The sequence below is a fragment of the Ailuropoda melanoleuca genome, chromosome 16 (assembly GCF_002007445.2).
Source record: "Ailuropoda melanoleuca isolate Jingjing chromosome 16, ASM200744v2, whole genome shotgun sequence".
NCBI lineage: Eukaryota > Metazoa > Chordata > Mammalia > Carnivora > Ursidae > Ailuropoda > Ailuropoda melanoleuca.
Window position 1 is genome coordinate 75,778,507 of NC_048233.1, and position 22,599 is coordinate 75,801,105.

The 22,599-nt window shown below is 38.7% G+C and overlaps 1 protein-coding gene across 1 annotated transcript in view; it reads right to left on the bottom strand.

The window, feature by feature from the left end:
* The window catches only part of NUP160 (nucleoporin 160), a 61,701-nt gene that overhangs the window by 3,242 nt on the left and 35,860 nt on the right, over positions 1-22,599 (bottom strand). Inside the window, exons 28-34 of the mRNA XM_034646610.1 lie at positions 21,472-21,632; positions 20,033-20,093; positions 19,204-19,314; positions 18,896-19,019; positions 18,220-18,321; positions 17,447-17,588; positions 15,416-15,541 (exon numbers count right to left, since the gene is read on the bottom strand). Coding sequence (XP_034502501.1) covers positions 15,416-15,541; positions 17,447-17,588; positions 18,220-18,321; positions 18,896-19,019; positions 19,204-19,314; positions 20,033-20,093; positions 21,472-21,632 — 827 coding nt within the window. The remainder of the gene's footprint in view (positions 1-15,415; positions 15,542-17,446; positions 17,589-18,219; positions 18,322-18,895; positions 19,020-19,203; positions 19,315-20,032; positions 20,094-21,471; positions 21,633-22,599) is intronic.

Genomic DNA, 22,599 nt, shown 5'->3' on the forward strand with positions numbered 1-22,599 from the left:
TGGACTCTGAGAAACAAACTGAGGGCTTCAGAGGGGAGGGGGGTGGGGGAATGGGACAGACTGGTGATGGGAAGTAAGGAGGGCACGTATTGCATGGTGCACTGGGTGTTATATNATGAAGCATGAGAGACTATGGACTCTGAGAAACAAACTGAGGGCTTCAGAGGGGAGGGGGGTGGGGGAATGGGATAGACTGGTGATGGGAAGTAAGGAGGGCACGTATTGCATGGTGCACTGGGTGTTATACGCGTAATGAAGCATCGAACTTTACATCAGAAACCAGGGATGTACTGTATGGTGACTAACATAATATAATAAAAAAACATAAAAAAAAAGAATCGTCTATAATAGTTAATATAGCCTGTTAAAAAGAAAACCACAGGCCCAGTGTGGAGTCACTTACGGTAATTAAGGCCCCATGTCAGCAAACCAAGACTTGATATTTAAGCTAACTGTACTTTCAACTCCACTTCCCCACCATGGGTAGGTCACCTTTAGCTAGTCAATATGGAGTTACCTAATGAGATACTCCTTCAGTTAGATTCTTTCCATTCCGCTTAGGAAGGTTACCTTCCCTAGAACAATATATTCTTTGCTAATGACCTCCTTTTCCACCCCTTTTCTTCCTTTAAACACTTTTCCTTTTCTATGGCTTGACAGAGCTCCTTTCTATTTGCTAGATGGGATGCTGCCCACTTCATGAATCACTTAATAAAGCCAATTTGACCTTTTAAATTACTCAGTTGAATTTTTGTTGTTCAACAATCCCAAGGGTTTTATACCCATGGAATTCCTCACGGTTTTGTAGCTTGGGGGAATGTCAAAGAAGGCAATTAAACAAAGCTATGCATTAACAAATCAGGTCAGCCTTATTTAGGAAAGACTCAGAAAGGTTTTGTTTAGAGACTGTGTTTCCCCAATGATAGATGTATTTCACCATAATTTTCCTTCATGTTCTGTATTGAGTTATGCAGAACTTTTGTATCTCTATAATCTCTATCTCTATCTCTATCTCTGTCTCTGTCTCTGTCTCTGTCTCTATCTCTATCTCTATCTCTATCTATCTCTATCTCTATCTCTCTATCCACATATAATACAATTCACTCTTGTAAACACACAGGTACTGATTTTATAAGCAGCAGGAGTTAGGTTCCCCAGAAAACAAAAGACAGGCATAGCTTTCTTGACATAAGAAAAGTCATTTTAGGCCCTGGCCATCTTGTGAAAGAATATAAGAGCAAATAAATAGTAATTGTCAGGCCAGGAAATAATCTAATCCTATGTGGGACCATTAATCAATGGTAAATCTCCCAGTACTGATTCAAAGGGAAGATTGCCTTGATGTATATTCTTGAGTTATCTTTGCAGGATCTAAACCCTCTGAGCACTCAGTTACTGGAGCATCTGGGATCAGAGAATTGATGATGTTGATCCTTGCTGGCTCTTGTGACTTTGACCTGGACTCAGTCGCCTTAAGACTGTCACCTGCCCCAATTTCATGTTGCATTCCTCATTGGGCAAACCCCTTCCTGAAGATGCATGCACACTTGGCTTAAATCTTCTCCATCTTGTTTGGGAAGACACTGCTTTGGGAAAGATATCTGGTGTTCTCCTTTACTTGGGGAGAGTAAAACCTTTCCTTTTGCTACTCTTCGGTTTGGATGTGTCTTTTGACTTCACACCCACTAAGAGGCTGATCCAGTTTCAGGCAACAATATCTCTGTTGGGTACAAAGATATCTACCATTTGCCCTTCTACATACACTGCCATCCTTTGTCACCGTGCTTTCTGTTCCAGGAGAGCATCCTGTATGAACTTTTCAGTTAATTTGGCCATTGGGGGAGGATTTACAAGGAGAAAAATGATGATATGGAATATTTATTCTTAGTTCTGTTTCTGCACAACCAACCAAGTCCACATTAATCCCTAGACCAACGTCACATCTTTTATCCCATCTCTTTCATCACAAAATTTCTCTCCTCCTCTCTTTCTGGCTTCTGATAACTGCTGTTTCCCCTTCTCCCTTCAGACTCACATGTACAGTAAGATCCTCTGTCAAAGGACTGGCCTGTCCATTGTGGCTTTTCCATATTCTGTTCACATCTTTATAATACTCCCTTTATTAAGTACTCTTCAGTCAGAGTGGGCCATCTGTTTCCCGACAGGACTCTGAGTGATGGAATAATTAATATTAGGAGTAGCCTAGAATGGAACCTGGGATTAGTTTGCTCACATATTTAAGGAATGTGCAGCTATATCACGTACTAGGGAAATGGGACACCGGTGAGCCATGGCATGTAGTGACATCATGAAAATTTAAATCATCACCAGTAATGTCACAGCTTGAAGTGCACTTGAAGAGCAAAACACTGAAAACTCAATTGGGTATAGAATTGATCAAGACCACAATAATACTGATTGGAAAAATCATGGGGTCTTCTGAACTGAAAACTAGGTTGTCTGACCGTGAACACGATGGGCATTTGCAAAGCCTTGACTGCAGGTTTTGAAGGTGTTTCCCATCTCTGTTAGTCCTTTAGGAAAGATATGGTTGAGGTCCAAGCTGGGAAAACTTGATTGTGAGGACTGCAGAGAAGAGATACTACTGACATTGACCCTTGAACTGTCCACTACATTGGATTTTTTTCAATAAATACAGACAAGTAAATGAAAAGTATTTTCTCTTCCTTGTGACTTTCTTCATAATCATTTTTTCTCTAGCCTAATTGTAAAGAATACAATATGGAATACATAGAACATACAAAATATGTGTCAGTCTATTATCTAAGTTATCACTAAGGTCTAGTCAACTGTAGGCCATTAGTAGGTAAGTGTTTGGGAAGCCAGAAGTTATACGCTGGTTTTAAATTGTGTGTGGGTCAGTTGTCCTAATTCCCGCACTGTTCCAGGGTCAACTGTAAATGCTAAACATTGCCAGAGATTTTGTGATAATCTAACATAATTGATGGAGGGAAGAATTGGGACCATAAAGCAATGGGCTAGGGATACCGGGCAGACAAGGACAGGGCCACAAATAAAAATTCTTGCCTGATGAGGCAGTCCCTAACTTCTCCCACTTGAGGGAAATAGCTTTACTCTGGGCAAGTTTTCCAATGACTGCACTTATGAAGTTGCCTTATGAGCTCATGTAATTCTCAACACCCAACCTCACCACACCATACCAGCTCTGCAGGGAAAGTTAAATATCATTAACCCAGATGAAGAAATCACATACTTTCTCTTAGAGTGAATATATGCTATGAAATTTAAAGGATATTACCAATTTGCATTGGCACAAATCTGGGAAGTAGGTATGAGATTGGATACTAAAGGTCATAAACAAAGACGTTTGAAATGTAAGGATTAATTAAGCCACGTTGATCATCAGAGGTGCACCCATGGAACATTTAGGAACTCACTGTGTTTCCTCAAGAGCCCTAGGAATTTATACTATAATTAAGGACTCACTAGGATTGATTCTTTTGAAATATTTACTTACTGAGGACAGCATTCCCAATGCAGTGATGACAAAATATGTGGTTTAACATCAAAACCATAGGCTTAGTTAATTTCTTCATGATGTCTGTATTTAGTGTTTTAACCACCTCACATTGCATATATGCTTACGTATAATCTTTTCATGTTTTAGTGATGTTATTTGGACTTTCCTCAAATTGAGGTAACTTTACAAAATAAAATGAAGAAAAATAACTTCTCATACTGGCAGTGTTTTCTTATTCTGAAAAATAGAAATTTTCCAAAGGTTGATAAAACAGAAGCAACATGTCACATCATCAAGTTTCCTTTTTTATTGTTAAACTTTTAATATCAATTTGAGTTTTCAAACAGAAATTTTTTTCCCAAAATTTTATCTCCTTCTAAATTAGTTTTTTTTCAATTTTCAGCCAACATTAAATAACCTATTTTATGTTATTATTATGATATTAAGACATGAGAATTATTCAGGAAGAATTTAATCCTGTAATAACATTATTTTAACTAATAAGTGTGCTTAATCTTCATTTTTTTAAATCAGAGATTGAGTCTGCATAGTTAGCTATTTATTTAAGATCTCTTTATCTAATTCAGAATATTAGAACTACCTTGTGTCAACCTGGTTATTATATGTGATATCTGTTATTGGTTATTATTATCAGTATTCATCAGTGCTGATTATTCCTTTCTGATCTTTGTGCAGCTCCTAATTTTACTGGCACTACTTGGAAAACACAGCTCTTTATATTTATTCTTTGCTGCTTACTCCAGTAAAACATGGATATATCATTATTTATTTGAATTTCTATGTATTTTTCTGTGTGATGTACTTATTTACTCATATTGCTGCCTATTGAAATAACCTACTATATAGATTATGAAATAACCTATTATTCCCCTTCTTTTGTTTTATCACTATCTTCTTATATTCTCTACTTACACTTCTCTTTTTTTGAGTATCCTGGACTCCTTAGCTTTCATTGGTTCACCATACTGAATTAAAAAAAAAATACTGTTTTGGTTATTACCATGATTTTTCTTTCATACTCAGAATGCCCCAACTTCAACCACACAGAACCCTTTAAGTTGGTATCTTTTGTTCTGTCCTTATTTGTAGAAACATCCATGTTTTCTGGACACAACAGAATATTTGAGGCACATGCTATTTATTTTCTCACTCTAAAACATAGACTGAGTTATCCTCTAAGAAATACTGATTCCTGGGGTGCCTGTGTGGCTCAGTCAGTTAGGTGTCTCCCTTGGCTCAGGTCGTGACCCTAGGGTTCTGGAACAGAGCCTAGTGTTGGGCCCCTTGCTCAGTGGGGAATCTGCTTCTTCCTCTCCCAATGCCCGTGCATCCTCTTTCCCTGGCTTGTGCTCTCTTTCTCTCTCAAATAAAGAAATAAAATCTCAAAAAAAAAAAAAAAAGGAAATACTGATTCTTAGGTGGGCAGTAATATTAAGGTTACAAATGTAGGCCTAAACTGCGCAAAAATCAGGCAAAATATCAGGTGGTACAATGGGTTGTCTTCTCTGAGCATAGAGAGTGGTGGAATGAGGTGTGTCTCTATACTGTTTTATGAAGAGTAACTAGTGGATTCACTGAGCAGATACTTAGAATAAGATTGGCAAGTTAGTGACAAGGACGTCTGAGAGAGGAATATGGATGGAACTCTTGGAAAGGACAGTGAAGATACTCGCACTCCATCACAAATGCCTACCAGAGGGCACTGAGTGCAGAAAAGACAATCTACACTGAGAATGTTGGTAAGCTTCTTGCCCTATGTTTCCTTCTAGTAGCTTTACAATTTCAGGTCTTACATTTAAGGTTTTAATCCATTCTGAGTTGATGTTTGTATATGGTGTGTGATAAAAGTCCAATCTCACTCTTCTGCACGTGGATATTTGGTTTTTTTCAACATTTGTTGAAGAGACTGCCTTCAAATGCTTGTGTGTTTTTTCATACCTTTGTGGAAGATCTGTTGACCATATACATGTGGGTTTATTTCTGGGCTCCATATTTACTCTGTAAGTGTATATGTCTGTTTTTATTCCAATACCATACTCTTTAATTACCATATTCTGTAATATATTGTAAAATCAGAAAGTGTGATGCCACCAACTTTGTTCTTCTTGCTCAAGACATTTTTTTGGCTGTTTGTGGTCTTCTGTGGTTCCATATGCATTAAAAAGCATTTAAAAAAAATATTTCTGGGAAAAATGCCATTGAGATTTTTGATAGGGATTACATTGAATCTATATATTGCCTTGGGTAATATGGGCTTTTTAAAGTAGTATGGACATTTTAACAGTCTTATTCTTTCTGATCCATAAACATTGGCTATCATTTTATTTACTTGTGTTTTCTTCAATTTCTTTCATCAATGTCTTTTAGTTTTTAGTGTACAGATCTTTCACCTCCTTGGTTAAATTTATTCCTAAGTATCTTACTCTTTTTGATGCTATGATAAATGAGATTGTTTTCTTAATTTCCCTTTCAGATAGCTCATTGTTAGTGCATACAGATGCAATTGATTTTTGCATATTGATTTTTTATCCTGGAGCTTTACTGAATTTCTTTTTATTAATTCTAACAAGTTTTTGAAGGAGTCTTTTCGGTTCTCTATATGATGACTTCTATATGATTGTTTTCTATATGATTTCTATGTGATTCTATATAATTTTCCATATGATTTCTATATGATCATATGTCATCATGTCATCAATAGGATCCCATATTGCTTCAAAAAACCTCCAGAATTTTTTATTTTTATTTTTTTTAATTTAAATTCAATTAGTCAACTTAGAGCACATCATTAGTTTCAGATGTAGAGTTCAATAATTCACCAGTTGCATATATCTCCCAGAGCTCATCACATCATATGCCCTCCTTAATGCTCATCACCCAAATACCTCATACCCCCATCCACCTCCCCTCCAGCAACCCTGTTTATTTCCTATAGTCAAGAATCTCTCATGGTTTGTGTCCCTCTGATTACTTCCTATTCAGTTTTCCCTCCTTTCCCTATGATTCTCTGTACTGTTTCTTATATTCCACATATGAGTGAAAAACACATAATTGTCTTTCTCTAATTGACTTATTTTGCTCAGCATAATACCCTCCAATTCCATCTGCATCAATGTAAATGATAAGTATTCATCCTTTCTGATGGCTGAGTAATATTCCACATCTCCTTTATCCATTCAACTGTCAATGGACATCTGGGCTCTTTCCATACTCCGGCATTATGGACATTGCTGCTACAAATACTGGGATGCATGTGCCCCTTTGGATCATTACATTTGTATCTTTGGGGTAAATCCTTAGCAGTGCAATTGCTGGGCAGTAGGGCCTCCAGAATTTTTAATCGGTCTTTCTGCTGACCATGGCCTTACATATGTATGTATTAATGTGAGAAAACGTTGAGTGCTTTTTGTATAAGTTATGAATTACAGAAACCTAGGAAAATGATTGCTCCTTCTGGATTTCAGTCAAGTGGCATCCTCTCCATTTCCTGGAGTTTTGAGGTTCAAATGAGAAAATATAGGGTAACAGGTATGCTCCATGTGTTGTTTTTTCTTTGTGTACTGAGTAGCTTCAGTTGCAATTCCAGAGTTAATGTTCTCTGAGCGGATGACACCTGGTAGGGGTGTAATCTGGGAGTCTCCAGCTTTACCAAAGCAAAGTGAATGGACATTTGAAAGAGTTTTAGGTGTAATACTTTTTAGGTTGTTTTCACCCAACAGGTCTTAAAAGTTGGAATACAGTAGGGAAAAAAGTGGAAGTAAGAACTTGGAACTCCCTACGAGGTTGAATATATTTTTTTAAGATTTTATTTATTTATTTGACAGAGAGAGTGAGAGAGCACAAGCAGGGGGAACAGGGGGAACAGAGGAGGGAGAGGGAGAAGCAGGTTCCCTGCCAAGCAGGGAACCCAATGCGGGGCTTGATCCCAGGACCCTGATATCATGACCTGAGCCAAAGGCAGATGCTTAACCATCTGAGACACCCAGGTGCCCCAAGAGGTTGAATATTTTGAGCTTAGTTTTATGCAGATCCACAAGTGTATCTTTGTTTTTGTTTTTCCAGTAAAAATATTGGAAAATGAGGCTTTAAGGGCTCACCTGGAGAGCTTTTAAAAATACCTATACCAGGGGCGCCTGGGTGGCACAGCGGTTAAGCGTCTGCCTTCAGCTCAGGGCATGATCCTGGCGTTATGGGATCGAGGCCCACATCAGGCTCTTCCACTATGAGCCTGCTTCTTCCTCTCCCACTCCCCCTGCTTGTGTTCCCTCTCTCGCTGGCTGTCTCTATCTCTGTCAAATAAATAAATAAAAAATCTTAAAAAAACATACCTATACCGGAGTCCTATCATCAAGGATTATGATGTAATTGATTCAGGACAAGTCTGGGCATTGATATTAAAACCAAACAGACTACAACTATTCAGGATTTGAGAATTACCAGATTAAACAGTCATTATGTGGAGGCGTGATTTGACTTAGCTGGCTGTTTGTACATTGGAAAGACTTAATTAATGTTAACTTTTTACTTCCTTCCCTTTCTCTCTTTCTTCCTTGTTTTCATCCTCTTTTTCTTTATTTCCTCCCGTTAATTCCATAACAAGGGAGCAATGTAGTGGTCTAGATATTTTTATGTCCATTTTAAAGATGAATAAGCTGAGGCTCATGAAAGTGAAGTGATATGTTTGAGGTCACATCTAGGAAGTCCCCATGCTGTCTCTACTGTGTCATTATAAAGTTTGTGTTTTGTTGCTATGGAATAGTAGATGGTTCCAGAGTTTGCTATGATCAGGGAGAGGGGAACGTACGGCTCAAATTTGCTATGTGGATAGTTGAGAGTATAATACCATCATTATCATCTCTAAGTTCCAGTAGATTCTAGGAAATGACACTGTGTTTGGTCTCTGAACCCTGCATTTTAGGTTTTGCTCTTCCTGTGATGAACGCACTCATGTTCATGATTACCAGTGTTAGGCAATTCTGAAGGATGATGACACCTCAGTCACTGGAAGGGTCACTTTAGCCATGGTACTGGTTCATAAGTGGGGGAGGGAAAAGAAGGAGAGCAACTAACAAATGCCTCAACCAGGAATCTCTCAGAACAAATAAGTAAGTTTTAATTACTGATTTGGGACATTATCCCTCAAGAATCTAAAATTCAGTGTAAGGTCCTAAAGCGAGAAAACTCAGATGACTTAGGGATTGCATTAGGTATGTATTCCTTATTTATTTTTTGTCTATAAAAGGGATTACAGCACTATCTCATTTGTGGTTACCATAAAAAAAGATTTATTTATATCTCCATGGAATTATATTTTTTGCACATGGCTATCACACCTGCTGTCTTTTATGGGATTTTGTTTACATGAGTATGTGGTGAGTTGTACAGGTATTATTTCTATACATTGCTTACGTCCTTAGGGTATGTTTCATCTGCTGTGTTTATGATTGCAATTGTCTACTGATGTAAAAAAATAGTAAAATAAAACTACTAGTTATTTAAATAAAATACTTTAGAATTAGGCATACTGAAGTACAAATTATGGCCCTGCTAAATACTCTGAGAAAGCTATATAGCTTCTCTGATCTTCAATTTTCTTATCTTTAAAATGGATGTAAATATATTTTGGAGTTGCAAAGATGCAATTAAATATTAGCAAAGTACCTAAAAATGTGGTATAATAGAGAATTAGAATATGCAGCAATTAATATCATGTTCTTTTTTGTGATTTTTTTTCTTTCCCATAGAGAAAGCTTATTTTGCAGGTGGGGTGAAGGGGTGATCTAATTGACTGCACTGAACATCACATTTTGGTAACCTGTGTTATGATGTTTACCGTCATGGCATCCCTGCCAGTGTGCAGAATTGGCCCCCTCTCAGAGCATGGCCTCCTAGGAACCCCTGCTTTTATATTTCCCTCCTTCTCCTTCACGCTGCATCAAAATCAAACCTGCCTTTGTGCTTAAAAGGCTTTGTGAAACTAATTCACACTAAGTGGTAAATTATCATCTACAGTGCAATTTGTAAACACTGTAAGTGGTGCTTTTACAAAAAAAAGTTCATTATTTTTCTAGGATAATTTTAAAAACTAAGAAACGGAGTCACAGCAAAAGTCTTCCTGGCAGCTTTTCCTAATGTTTTTCCTTAACTAGGTAAGAAACAGGATCATGATGCTATCTTTATCTTCTTAATTTTTAAAACTCTTAGTCCTTAAATTAATTCTTAGTAATAAATTTCATTGATTGATGAACTGATAATCAATGAAAAGACATAACATATTTTGGCATTACGACACACATGTAAGGATTGTATGAGTTTGTGTAGGCTCTAAACCTTTCTACAGTGATGTATAAAGTAACCTCCAATATAATTATGTCTTGTAGTCCTTCTGCTCTAACACAAGTTTATTTATAGGAAACTGGATAAACCGGAAGTTTATATAATATTGTGAACTACAATTTTTTAAGTTCTCACTATGTATCAGATACTAAAACTGTTAGATGGAATTTCTAGTGTAATTGTTAAAATAATCTTATGAATTAGGTACTAATATAGTTCCCACTTAACCTCGGAGATAAAAGAGGCTTAGAAAAGTATAGAAACTCACCCAAGTGACCCAGCAGAGAACTGGTGGAGTCAGAATTCACATTCAAGTTGTCCTTGTCCAGAGTTGATTTTTGCCCCTACACTAGGGTGCCTTGCAAACTTATCCTTGGAAAAGGAGGTATTACCAAAGAGCAACAATATCATTGATATATATCTAATCTATCTACCAAACTTAATAAACAATTTAACTACAAGTGGGAGAAAAGAATGTATTCAGCAGTACAAATGATTTAGATTACAACGATTAAAGGTTTTTCTTTTGAAAATCCTGAATTTATGAAGGAAGACTAGACTTCTCTAATTTGGTGTAAAATGTATCTTGGATTTCTTCCTGTGACTTGCAGAACAGAAAGAGGAGTCATTTTTCTGTGAATACATAAAATGCCCGATATGCTGTGTCTATATGATGCCAAAATAACCTGAACTTGAGTAAAGTTTGTTAGCACACATTGTACCTTCTTGGTCACAAAGCCACATTAACTATTCCTCCCCCCCTTTCCCCCAAACTGAATTGGATGGCTTTTTGAGCCATAGACAGTGTTGTTTAGAAAAAGAAGTGATTAGAGAGTATACGATTTTGCCAGACTATATTATGGCTAGCATGAGGTGAATTTATTCTTAATCTGAGGTTAAGCCCTAAGAAAAATGGGAAATAGGAAGGGTTTATTTGAGTTTCTAGCAACTTTTAATAGTGCTTATTATGTGCTAGGGAATGGAAAAACGAACATGGCAGGATCCCTAGAAACCCAAAGTCAGTTACAGAGATAGACTCATAACTAACACACACACATGTAAGTAGAGTAATTGAGTATGTTCAAAGGATGGAAATGGCTCAGCAGAGGGGACTCGGATTAACTCTGTCTGGATGAATTAGACCAGGGAGAGTTTCCAAGAGGATGTCCTACGTGCTCGAGTACAGGCAGAGGAGCTGGGAGCAGCAATTAGCAACAGCAGCTTTTGCCTTATGAGATTAGATGGAGGGTGTGCTGTTCACTGGGTGTTGCTGGCTTGATTGAGACGCTGGTATAGAATCGACAGGTGATTACAAACCATCCAGGGCTTTTTCAACCTGTATTTAATTTGGTGGTTTGCTTCATATTATGGGAGATACATTTATCTACAAAAGTGTCTTTATTCCTTTTATTCTTATAACGAATCTGCAACTCTGTGGTCTGATAGGAATAGAAACAGATCTGTAACCCAGAAACGGACAACTGAATGGGTTCTAACTCACTTTCAGCAGCTGCAGCCATCAAGTGACTAGAAATGTTCTAAAGGCAACTTGTGCATTTAGAGGAACTAAGGGAATGTCCTCCTTTATTGAGTCTTCGAACTATAGAGAGTATTTAAATGTTGAACCAATATATCTATATTCCTCTATGTGAACACCGTTCTACATATACATGCATGCCTGGGGGACCAGAGTTATTACATTTGGTGTGGTTTTATGACTGTAGATATAGCTATATTATACACGTGTGTTGTAGGAGCTTGCATATAGATTCAGTAATTCAGTGATTCAGGACAAGTTGTTTACTATCCTAAAGACTTAGTCTCTCTTCTCTATAGGGGAGTGGGTGAGGAATGCCAATAATTCATGATTTGTGTACTTAAAGATCCTCTAGTGAGGGTCACATGAATTATAATGATAATACTTAACATATATTGAGCCCTTACATTATATGTCTACCTCTGTTTAAGGTGCTTTACACGCATTATCTCATTTATCTCGTGTATCTATTCTGAGGTTACTCTGTCCCCACCGTATAGAGGAGGACAGTGGGTCACAGGTTGGTGTCATGAATTGTGCAAAGTCCCCCAGACATGTCACCCTGCTCTCCCATGGTGGATTCAGTGTACTGTACTACCAGTGGTGTGATCTCCTGATTGAATGACATCTTGTCAACTGAGAAACTCATTGTGGATGTCATTTGTTGTCATTGTAATCACTCCTAATATCACCAAAAACATTTCTTATTTGCAGAACTTGGTTAGTGCTGATTGAAGGGCCTGGAAGGGAGCTCTATAGTCTCCTTGCTCACTCCCTTTCCTGCTGTGCCTGGTGAAAATGGGACTGTGACCTAAAATCTCCCTCCTCTTTCCAGGTGCATCACTCCTTTATCCCTGGACTTCAGATTTTAGATAATTCAGTTTCATCAGTTCACTGAATTGAAAAGCCCTGATTTAAATCAAAATATAAGAAAGCCCTTTAGTTATTTTTTATTTATTTTTTAAAGATTTTATTTATTTATTTGAGAGAAAGAGAGAGAGCATGAGTGGGGGGCATGGGCAGAGGGAGAAGGAGAAGCAGACTCCCCACTGAGCAGGGAGCCCAACAGGGGGCTTGACAGCGGGGCTGAATAGGGGGCTTGACAGGGAGCCCCATCCCAGGACTCTGGCATCATGACCTGAGCTGAAGACAGACGCTTAACCGACTGAGCTACCTGGATGCCCCATAAGAAACCCCTTTAAAAGATATTACATGCAAATCAATATTATTTGAGAAAGGATGTGTTGCCTAAAGTAGTCTTTTCATGACCCATAACTACTTGGTTCTTAAATGTCTTCCTGATAAGATTCCCCATGCTCTCAGGGATGGGGCTGTTTCCTTCATCATAACTTTCCACTGGACCATAAGCTCTGAGACTGTTGAAATGTCCGTTGTGTTTACCAGTATATACCCAGCATCTGGCCCATACTAGATTATCATAAATATAGCCTTGAAAGAAAGAATGAAAAAGAAAGAAGACACAAAAAAGGATGCAGAAATGGGCGAATGAATGATTGGCAGCTTCCTCTGGTTACTGCAATGATGCCTACCTCTAGGAATTTTCTTTACCCCATATCTGTCTTAAGTCATTGCTTTTAATCTGCTCATGGCTGCAAGTTAGTTAACTGAATATGCTTACTTGGTGCATAAATAAATTTAGGGTAAGTAGGCACAGGGTCAGGGCTAAGGAGTTCTCAACAGATAGACCTGGTAACTTTAACTTGTCTACATCCTTTTTATTAATATTTCTCTGAAACAGTTGTTATTAGAGAAATGAGCTCTAGGTAAATGTTGCATCACTATACATTAGTCAGATTATTAATAATAAGTGTTGGTTGTGAATTATTTCCTAAATGTAGACATTGTTTTAAATTCTTTATTCACATTATTTAATATAATCTGCAAAAATTTATTGCCGTTATTCTATCAATTAATCCCATTTTATGTATGATGAAACTACCCAAGACCCCACAGTATGGAAATGGTGAGGCTGGTAGAACTGGCCATTAGTGTGACCCATGACTGGTTTTGTTGGTGGTGTGTTCACGGTCTTTGTTCTTTAGGATATCAGGGTGTCCAGGAATGAGAAGGTTGCATCAGAGTGATACAGAAAAAGCACAGGCTGTTGTTTCTGCCTTTGCTTTTAGGTTAGAACATGAAGTAATGCCCTTCACTGCTTTTTACTTAATTTCTATGTCATATGCTGCTCTGTTATTAGGTGCGGAACTAAGACATAATTGGATCTTTTTAAAGGGGTGAGCCATGAGTAAAGCTTTGAAGAATGAAGAATGAATAGGTTTTGGACAGATTATGAACAGCCAAAGAGCATACCCTTGGAAAAAAGTCAAGAATATCTGCTTAACTCAATCAGCAATTGAATGTGAAATTCTTAATCTCATCAAGAGAATATGCCTTTCAAAAGTAGAAAAGGTTTCCATTTGTAATACAACTCAGATACTCAGGATGTAATTTCAGATCAAGGCTTCTCTTTGCTTTCTTATTTATGTCTTGAGTTTCCAACACTGTGCTATCGATATAGGACATTTGATGTTCATCTTCAGGTGGATGGTTCTGTGAGAGGGAGGTGGCCTGAAAAAATGAATATGATAAAAGCAAACTCCACTGTGACTGAAATTGTGTTCCTGGGGCTCTCGTCTCAGCCAAAGATGCAGCTCATTCTTTTTATTATGTTCTTGTTCTTTTATTTATTAACAGTGGTGGGTAATATTATAATCATCACTATTATCCAGATAGAACCTCGCCTCCAAACACCCATGTACTTCTTCCTCACTAATTTATCCTTTCTGGATATCTGCTACACATCCACTAATGTCCCACAAATGCTGTCCAACCTGATGGGAAAAAAGACCATCCCGTTCTCCAGCTGTGCTACTCAGATGTACTTCTCCCTCTCCTTTGGAATGATTGAATGTGTTCTCCTTGGGGTCATGGCTTATGACAGATATGTAGCCATTTGTCATCCTCTCCATTATACTATCATTATGAACCAAAGCATCTGTGTCCAACTGGCAGCCATTTCTTGGTCCAGTAGCTTCCTGAGTTCCATGGTTATCAATATCCTTACCTTGAGTTTGCCCTACTGTGGGCCCAATGTCCTGAATCACTTTTTTTGTGAGGTCCCTTCCATCCTGAGGTTGGCTTGCACTGACACCTCATTTACTGAGCTGGTTGTTTTTATCTTCAGTATCATCATTGTCTTCCTCCCTTTTCTCCTCATTGTTGTTTCCTACGCCCGAATCCTTCTATCAGTTCTCAGGGTACGGTCAGCCTCTGGAAGGCATAAAGCACTGTCCACCTGTGCCTCCCATCTGACAGTGGTGGCCCTATTCTATGGAACTGCCATTTTCATGTACATGAGACCCCAGTCGAAGTCCTCCAGGGCTGGGGGCAAGATCTTTGCGGTGTTCTACACCGTGATCACACCCATGCTCAACCCCTTGATCTACAGCCTAAGGAACCAGGATGTGAAAGGAGCTCTAAGGAGAGCTATTGCAAAGCAGAGGACATGAAGGGCCTTAATGGGATGCTAAAGTTAATTGTTAATCTAAGATAACCAACTTCTGAATATGAAGTGAGACAATAAATAAGACCTTGGACAGTCAGTGTTTCTCTTGCCATTCATAAGGGACACATAAATCCAGCTGCAAACTCAACAGGAAACACATTGGCCCCAAGGGCAAATGATGGCTTTAATGGGTGAAAACAACTCCCTTTATTGAGTGACTGTTTGCTTACTCCCTGAGACATCTTGGTTCTCTAAAATCACAGACTATCTGAAATTAATTGCTTGAAATTATAACTATAGGATGAAACATCTTAATCTGGTCTGGAAAACTGGAGACTCCTACAGTGCCAGTTCCTGACTGTGGAGAAAACTAGTCGTATAACTACAAAGAGTAAAGGTTAAATCCACTGTCATACAGTTGAATCTACTTTCACATACTGACTTTATTAGGGTGATAATACAGAATTAAAAAGAAACATGCATACATGCCTACCTCAATTCCAAAGTACTGATGTCCTTTCCCCAATACAGCATCTACATATTCTGAAACCAAATCCACAGCTTCTTCTAAAAGGTCATAGTTTAAGTACAAACGGAGCAACTCAGCAGCATCAACCTTCTGTAAAAAGTCAGAGATTAAGAACCTATTTCCATCTTACCTGGGCAATGACCAAAGGATGCTGAGTGTCTAATTCCCTGGCATTTATACTTCTCAATATAAGTAAATGAGCATTTGGGTTTCCTTATTTTGGGATAAGGTCTGGATTCCTAAGAGCCCAGTCACTTCTGGGAACCTCGTGAGACTTTACCTTGTTAAGTGGCCTTCCTGCCCTGTTTTGTGATCTAAGACATGATTTATTTATTTATATATTTTTAAAGATTTTATTTGTCAGAGAGAGAGAGAAAGAGCACAACCAGGGCTAGTGGCAGGCAGAGGGAGAAGCAGACTCCCCGCTGAGCAAGGAGCCCGAAGTGGGACTTGATCCCAGGACCCCGGGATCGTGACCTTAGCTGAAGGCAGACAATTAACCAACTGAGCCACCCAGGCATCCCAGACACATTTTATTTAATACTTTCCTACTTAAGTTTCCACAGTAGTAGTAAAAGTCAACACACCTTCTCAGAAATGCTGAATACTAAAGAGCAATATATTCACATTAATTTTCAGAAATATAGGAATGACAAATGCAAAAGAAGTTAAAAGAATTCCCAACTTTAAATACCTCAGTTAAATTTGTTTAACTCAGGGTGAAACAAAAGTGACTACAACCTCAGTTTGGAAGGGCTCTACTAATTAGATAATTATGCTTTCTATATTCTGATTTGATCACAGTCCTAACTTTTACCATCTTAACTGCCTTTTCTACTTTCTAACTTAAACAAACAAAAAACGCCCCTCCAAAACAGATCAACTTTCCTGATTTTAAGCTTTACATTCTCTCTTTCCCTATTCCACCCAATGTATTTCAGATATAGTTTTCAAACTTAACATGCATTGTATCAAATTAGAAGCTTGTTAAAATATAGATCCTAGATCCAGATTAATTTGATTGTGTAAGTGTGGAATGGGGCTCAGGAATCCATATTTGAAGAAGCCCACTACCCAAATGATTCTGATGCAGGCAGTCCAAAAACCCAATTTTTTTTTTTTTTTAAAAGATTTTATTTATTTATTCGACAGAGATAGAGACAGCCAGCGAGAGAGGGAGCACAAGCAAGGGCAGTGGGAGAGGAAGAAGCAGGCTCATAGCAGAGGAGCCTGACGTGGGGCTCGATCCCATAACGCCGGGATCACGCCCTGAGCCGAAGGCAGACGCTTAACCGCTGTGCCACCCAGGCGCCCCCAAAAACCCAATTTTGACAAAAACTTAAACCCTGTTATNCGGGATCACGCCCTGAGCCGAAGGCAGACGCTTAACCGCTGTGCCACCCAGGCGCCCCCAAAACCCCAATTTTGACAAAAACTTAAACCCTGTTATAGTTTTTTTTTTTTTTTTTAAAGATTTTATTTATTTATTTGACAGAGAGAGACAGCCAGTGAGAGAGGGAACACAGGCAGGGGGAGTGGGAGAGGAAGAAGCAGGCTCTCAGCGGAGAAGCCTGATGCGGGGCTCGATCCCAGGACTCTGGGATCACGCCATGAGTTGAAGGCAGACACTTAATGACTGAGCCACCCAGGCGCCCCAACCCTGTTGTAGTTTTGAAAACGACTCTACTCCTGTGAATTTTGTGAGTAACAAACAGTAAATACTGTGTCACGCATATAGCATTGTTCTAAATATATACTCATTGTTCAGTGAGCAAACAGGTATCCTGCAGAACTTTAATTCTAAACACACAGTACTTCATATGGAACTAAAGTTAAGCTGTTCTTAGTGTTTTTAACTAAACTTGAGAAGCTGCCCAAAACATATGTCAGTATATTTCCACAAATTATCACCTTTTCTTTTTAATCATCTCATGAAGTTTCTTCATAATGGTAAAGATCAGCTTCTTACTCTATACAAGTTAAGATACCACTTACCTTGTAACTGTTTATAAGCCAATTAGGCAGAGGCACTCCGTGAGACAAGAGCTTGTTGATTACACAGTGGTGATATAAGTTATTCTGGACTTGGTACCTTTCCAGGTAAGTTGATAATAGTCGCCATGCTTCATCTGTAGCACTTGAAAAAAGCAGAAAGGTCTAATGAGCTCTAGATTCTTAACAGATATTTACAGCACCATTCAAAGCATGTATTTACAAGGAAAAAATTCTTTAGAAACTTACAAATGAACTGATAATATAACTAAATGGCAACTAATATTATCAGGGTCAACGTGGTTTAGGAGTAGTACTAAAAACCAAATGACATGGATTCTATTTTCTTCCACTAACTACATCTTTACTTGACTACACAATTCGACTAACTTTTTTGTTTCAGATGTCTGAAACAAGGAAATCGGCTCAGATCACTGTTTCCAAACCCAATCAAGCATTATAATCACGTAGAAGTTCTGATTTGGAAGACGAGGGTGGTATCTATATTTTAGTAGTGATACTGGTGTGCTAATTTAGGGACTGAAAACTAATGTCAGAGCACTTCCAAATTGTAAAATGTTCCAATTCTAAGGCACCGAGCTGTACAATAGAAACTGTAAATGTGATTCAAGGGAGGGAAGTTTCCTGAGGGTCAGGTCAGGGTTAGAGAAGGATTCTAAAGAAGCTGAAGTGCATTCAGTAGACACTAACTGGGTGCGTGAGGGAAGTGTTTGGAGGGTAAGCCCTTTTGGGGTGGATGAGCACCAGGGCTGTACCTAGACTCCTTAGTGGTGATGACGGATGAGAGCTGATTGGCTGCGAGCCAGGACCAGGCTTCTGCTTGCGCTGCCTCGCCTCCTAACTGCAACTTGATGCATCTGCAATGAAAACGGTTCCACACACGGTAAACTGATTTGCTGAAAAGAACCATATTATTTTGTTACTAAAACCAGAGATGAGATGATAACTTTAGCTCTAGGCTGCCACTGAATTCACTACTGGGTGTTGGCCCTTTCCTTTCCTCACAGCCACACAACGGAATGAGCCACAAGACCATCGGTAAGTGTTAAATCATTTACATCCAAGGGAAACATTCTGAAAGTTTTGATATTTAGATACAAGGCATTATTAAAAATGGCTGTCCTAAAGGACTGAAGAGAACACATGCCTTTTCTAAAACAGACACCACTATTTAGGCCACATATCCTACTGTCCTGTGGGAACGTGGGCCTAGGGATGCCAAAGTTTTTGATTTCCCAAGAGGAGCTATAAATCAAGATTTAAAAAAAAAATCATAATTAACTAAAAGAAATTTAAAAAAGTCCCTGTGGTGGACTAGAAAAAACACCTCTTTAAAGCATAACTGGCTATGACCACTGGTTCACACCAGGCAGCAGTACGATATTTCTGCATTAGAAAATGAAGACTACGGAAAGACAATTTCATACATACTTGAAAGCAAGTCCCTCGAAGACTGGCGTTAAGGGGAGCTTAAAAGTCTGACAGAGTGATATGGCAGTGTCAAAAAGGCCAGCCTGAACCAAGAGAGACACCATCTCTTCTGCTGACGAACTTCCTGTTGAAACGGGAAAGTTAGCGGCAACCATGGTGCCTGCCAGTGACCCAAAGCTGCCTCTGGTGAGGAGTCTGAGTAACAGCAAGCGGTGGCTTGGCCTGTCTGGCACGCTTGTCTAGCACACCGCATTGGCTGGCTAGCCCCGAAGCCTGCTGTTGGTGCCCCCAGATGGCCACATTCCTACCTGCAACCGCAACTGCCGCTGGGTCGTGCTGAGCCAGAGTGAGGCGAATGCGGGCCAAGGAACACTCTTTCTCCAGGTCGCCCAGTTCCAGAATTTCAATCTGCCGATTGGCTAGAAGCCAAAGAAAAATATTTTTGATTCTCAAAGTACAAAGGAAGTGCCCATCATTAGTGCCTATTAACTCAGCCTGTCAATTTCCACTAAACATTAAGTAATTCAGCGTCAATTCCAAGGGCACTGGAGATAAAACGGGGGGGGGGGCTCCATAAAAGCAAACTTAATAAAGCAACAGCCCTGCTTCCAGCATGTAGCTCAGTCAAATCAAACCACTGGAATAATGACAGCTGTAGCTGAGGAGACGCTTACAATGTATTTTACACAGAATTTCGTTTAACTCGTATAACTCTGAGATTCTGTTACTAGATCAGAAAGAAAGGAACATGCCCACAGTGAGAGAGGCAGAATTAAAACCAGGTGCAACTCTAGAGCCTGGGCTCTTTAAGAGGAATATCATGTCTCCATGGTAATATCCAAGGACCCCGATAAAATAAGTTTGATACTAAGCTGATTTAAATACCGCAAGCAACAAACACTCTTTTTAAAGCATTTTCATTTCTCATACATCCATACAAAGTTTTCAAACAGAAACCAGACAACTTTTAGCTGATTAAAATATTGAAGATAAGCTAAAAGAAACTTCACAATATTTTTACATTGCTATACATATTACAACTACTGTATAAAAACACACATTTAATACAGATCATACTATAACACAACAACATAATTACTGTCTAAGCAAAGAATCCACAGGAGACCCCCAACTCACTTGGAGCAGCTGTGCATTCTCCATCGTGATTCCTCTTAGGGGATGCTCCAGGACGATCATACTGAGAAGACAAAACAAGTGATTAAAAGTTAACGAAAAGTTGAAAAGTTAGTACAGTTGACCCTTGAACAAATTGAGGGTTAGGGGCGCCAATGCCCTGCACAGTTGAAAATCTGCATATAACTTCTCACTCCTCCAAAAACTTAATAGCCTGCTGTTGACTGGAAGCCTTACCAAGAACATAAACTGTCATTAACATATACTTTTATGTTATCTGTATTATATGCTGTATTCTCACAATAAAGGGAGCTAGAGAAAAGAACATGTTATTCAAAAAATCATAAGGAAGAGTACTAGATTTACATTTTTTAAAAGATCCCTTAAAAATTTATTTATTTATTTAGAGAGAGAACGTGCCGAGTGGGGGGAGGGGCAGAGGGAAAGGGAGACAGAGAATCTCAAACCGACTCCGTGCTGAGCCCAACGAGGGGGTCAATCCCAACAAACTGAGATCATGACCTGAGCTAAAATCAAGAGTCCAAGTACCTAAATGACTGAGCCACCCAGGCACCCCTACATTATTGCATTTATTGAAAACAACCGTGTATAAGTGGACCTGCGCAGTTCAAACTCATGTTGCTTAAGGGTCAACGGTGTCTTATTTTGATATCACTAACTGTGATCCAGAGCTTTCATGCTTAAGTTCTTTCCACATAAATTATGTTTATTTCAACTAGCATGGCTCTTTTTACAAAGGTACTGTAACAGACAAAGAATGGAGTTGTTTGCCAAGGTGGCCCACGTAGCTCTAACATGTTACTGGGTCTAAGGATGTGCACTTAACCTCCACATAAACCACTTGACTTCTGTGGTTCCAGAGTTATATTCTCTACCCCAGACCCTGGGAAACAGCCTAGTACATGCAGGAATGATATACAACACGAGCAACTACACATATATGACCCCATCAGCATTTTTTAAAAAGTGCACATCCTTTAAAACAGTAACTGTAGATTGAATTAACAAAAATAAATGAAATAAAAGCAGCCACCATTCACTGAGCACTTTTTGCAGGTCAGGCACTGTCACTGTTCTAAGCAATCTGCGTGAATTGCCTCATTTAATACCCAAACAATACAATAAGGTGGACATTATCATCATACAAGAGGATAACTGGGCAGCAAAATACTAAGTAATTTGCTTGAAGTTACGTCTAACTCAAAACCATACCGCAGTACTTCTTCCTACAATAGTTCTAAACTTGAGAACTAAAGGGGTGGTAATATGTAACAATGGAATTGCTGCAAAAATAGATGAAGTTCACAAATATCCCAGTAGAAATTTTAAACTAAACTAAGAAAAGTGAGATAATAGTTTCAAAAGGACCAAACCAAGTAAGTTAAATGATCCCCAAACTCCAAGGTGGAAAGCTTCCATACCACTGCACCAGATGCTGGGTGTACAATCCATGCATATTCTGGACGAATAAGTCGTAAACAGTTAACAGCAGCCAAATAACAGTTGCCTTGTTTCTCAAGTCCCCGCAGAGTTCGAACCTCTCTGCCAAGACGCATTCCATACTCAAACATCACTGTACCAGCTAGGAGGCAATAATAAATTAAACATCAGAACTTCAAAAATGTGTTTTAGAGGGGCACCTGGCTGGCTCAGTCAGAACAGCATGACTTTTAATCTTGGGGTTGTAAGTTTGAGCCCCATGTGAGGTGTAGAGATTATGTAAAAAAAATTTTTTTTAGAAAAATGTGTTTTAGAGAATTTGTTATACTTGTCAAATATTAAAACTTAAAACAAAACTGAGTTTAACTTAAAACCGCAAAAAATCATGTGTTGGTGAGGACGTGGAACCGGAACCGCTGTACAGCTCTGGTGGGAATGTAACTTGGTGTAGCTGCTATGGAAAACAGTATGGCAGTTCCTCAAAAAATTGAAAATGGGATTACGTTGTGATCCAGCAATTTCACTTCTGGGCATATAGCCTGAAAACTGAAAGCAGAGTCTTAGGAGATATTTGTACACCCTTGTTCACAGCAGCCATTACTCATAACAGCCAAGATGGAGGCAATCCAAGTGTCCATTGATGGATAAACAAAATGTGACATATACATATAATAGAGGAAGGAAGTTCTGACACATGCTATAACATGGATGAATCTTGAAGATATTAGGCTAAGTGAAATAAGCTAGTTGCAAAAAGACAAATACTATATGATTCCAGTAGCCAAATTCATAGAGACAGAAAGTAGAATGATGGTTGCCAGGGGCTGCAGGAGGCAGAAATGAAGTTGTTTAATGAGTATAGTGTTTCCATTTGCAAGATGAAAAGTTCTGGACATTGGTTACACAGTAATGTGAATATACATAACACTACTGAATACTAAAAATTGGTTAAGTTAGTAAAGTTTATGTTATGTGTATTTTACTACAATTAAGAAAAAAAAAGAAAAAAATCTGTAAATGCTACTTCTGACATTCATTCATTTTAAAAGTGATCTCTACATCCAACATGGGGCTTGAACTCATGATCCTGAGATCAAGAGTCGCAAGCT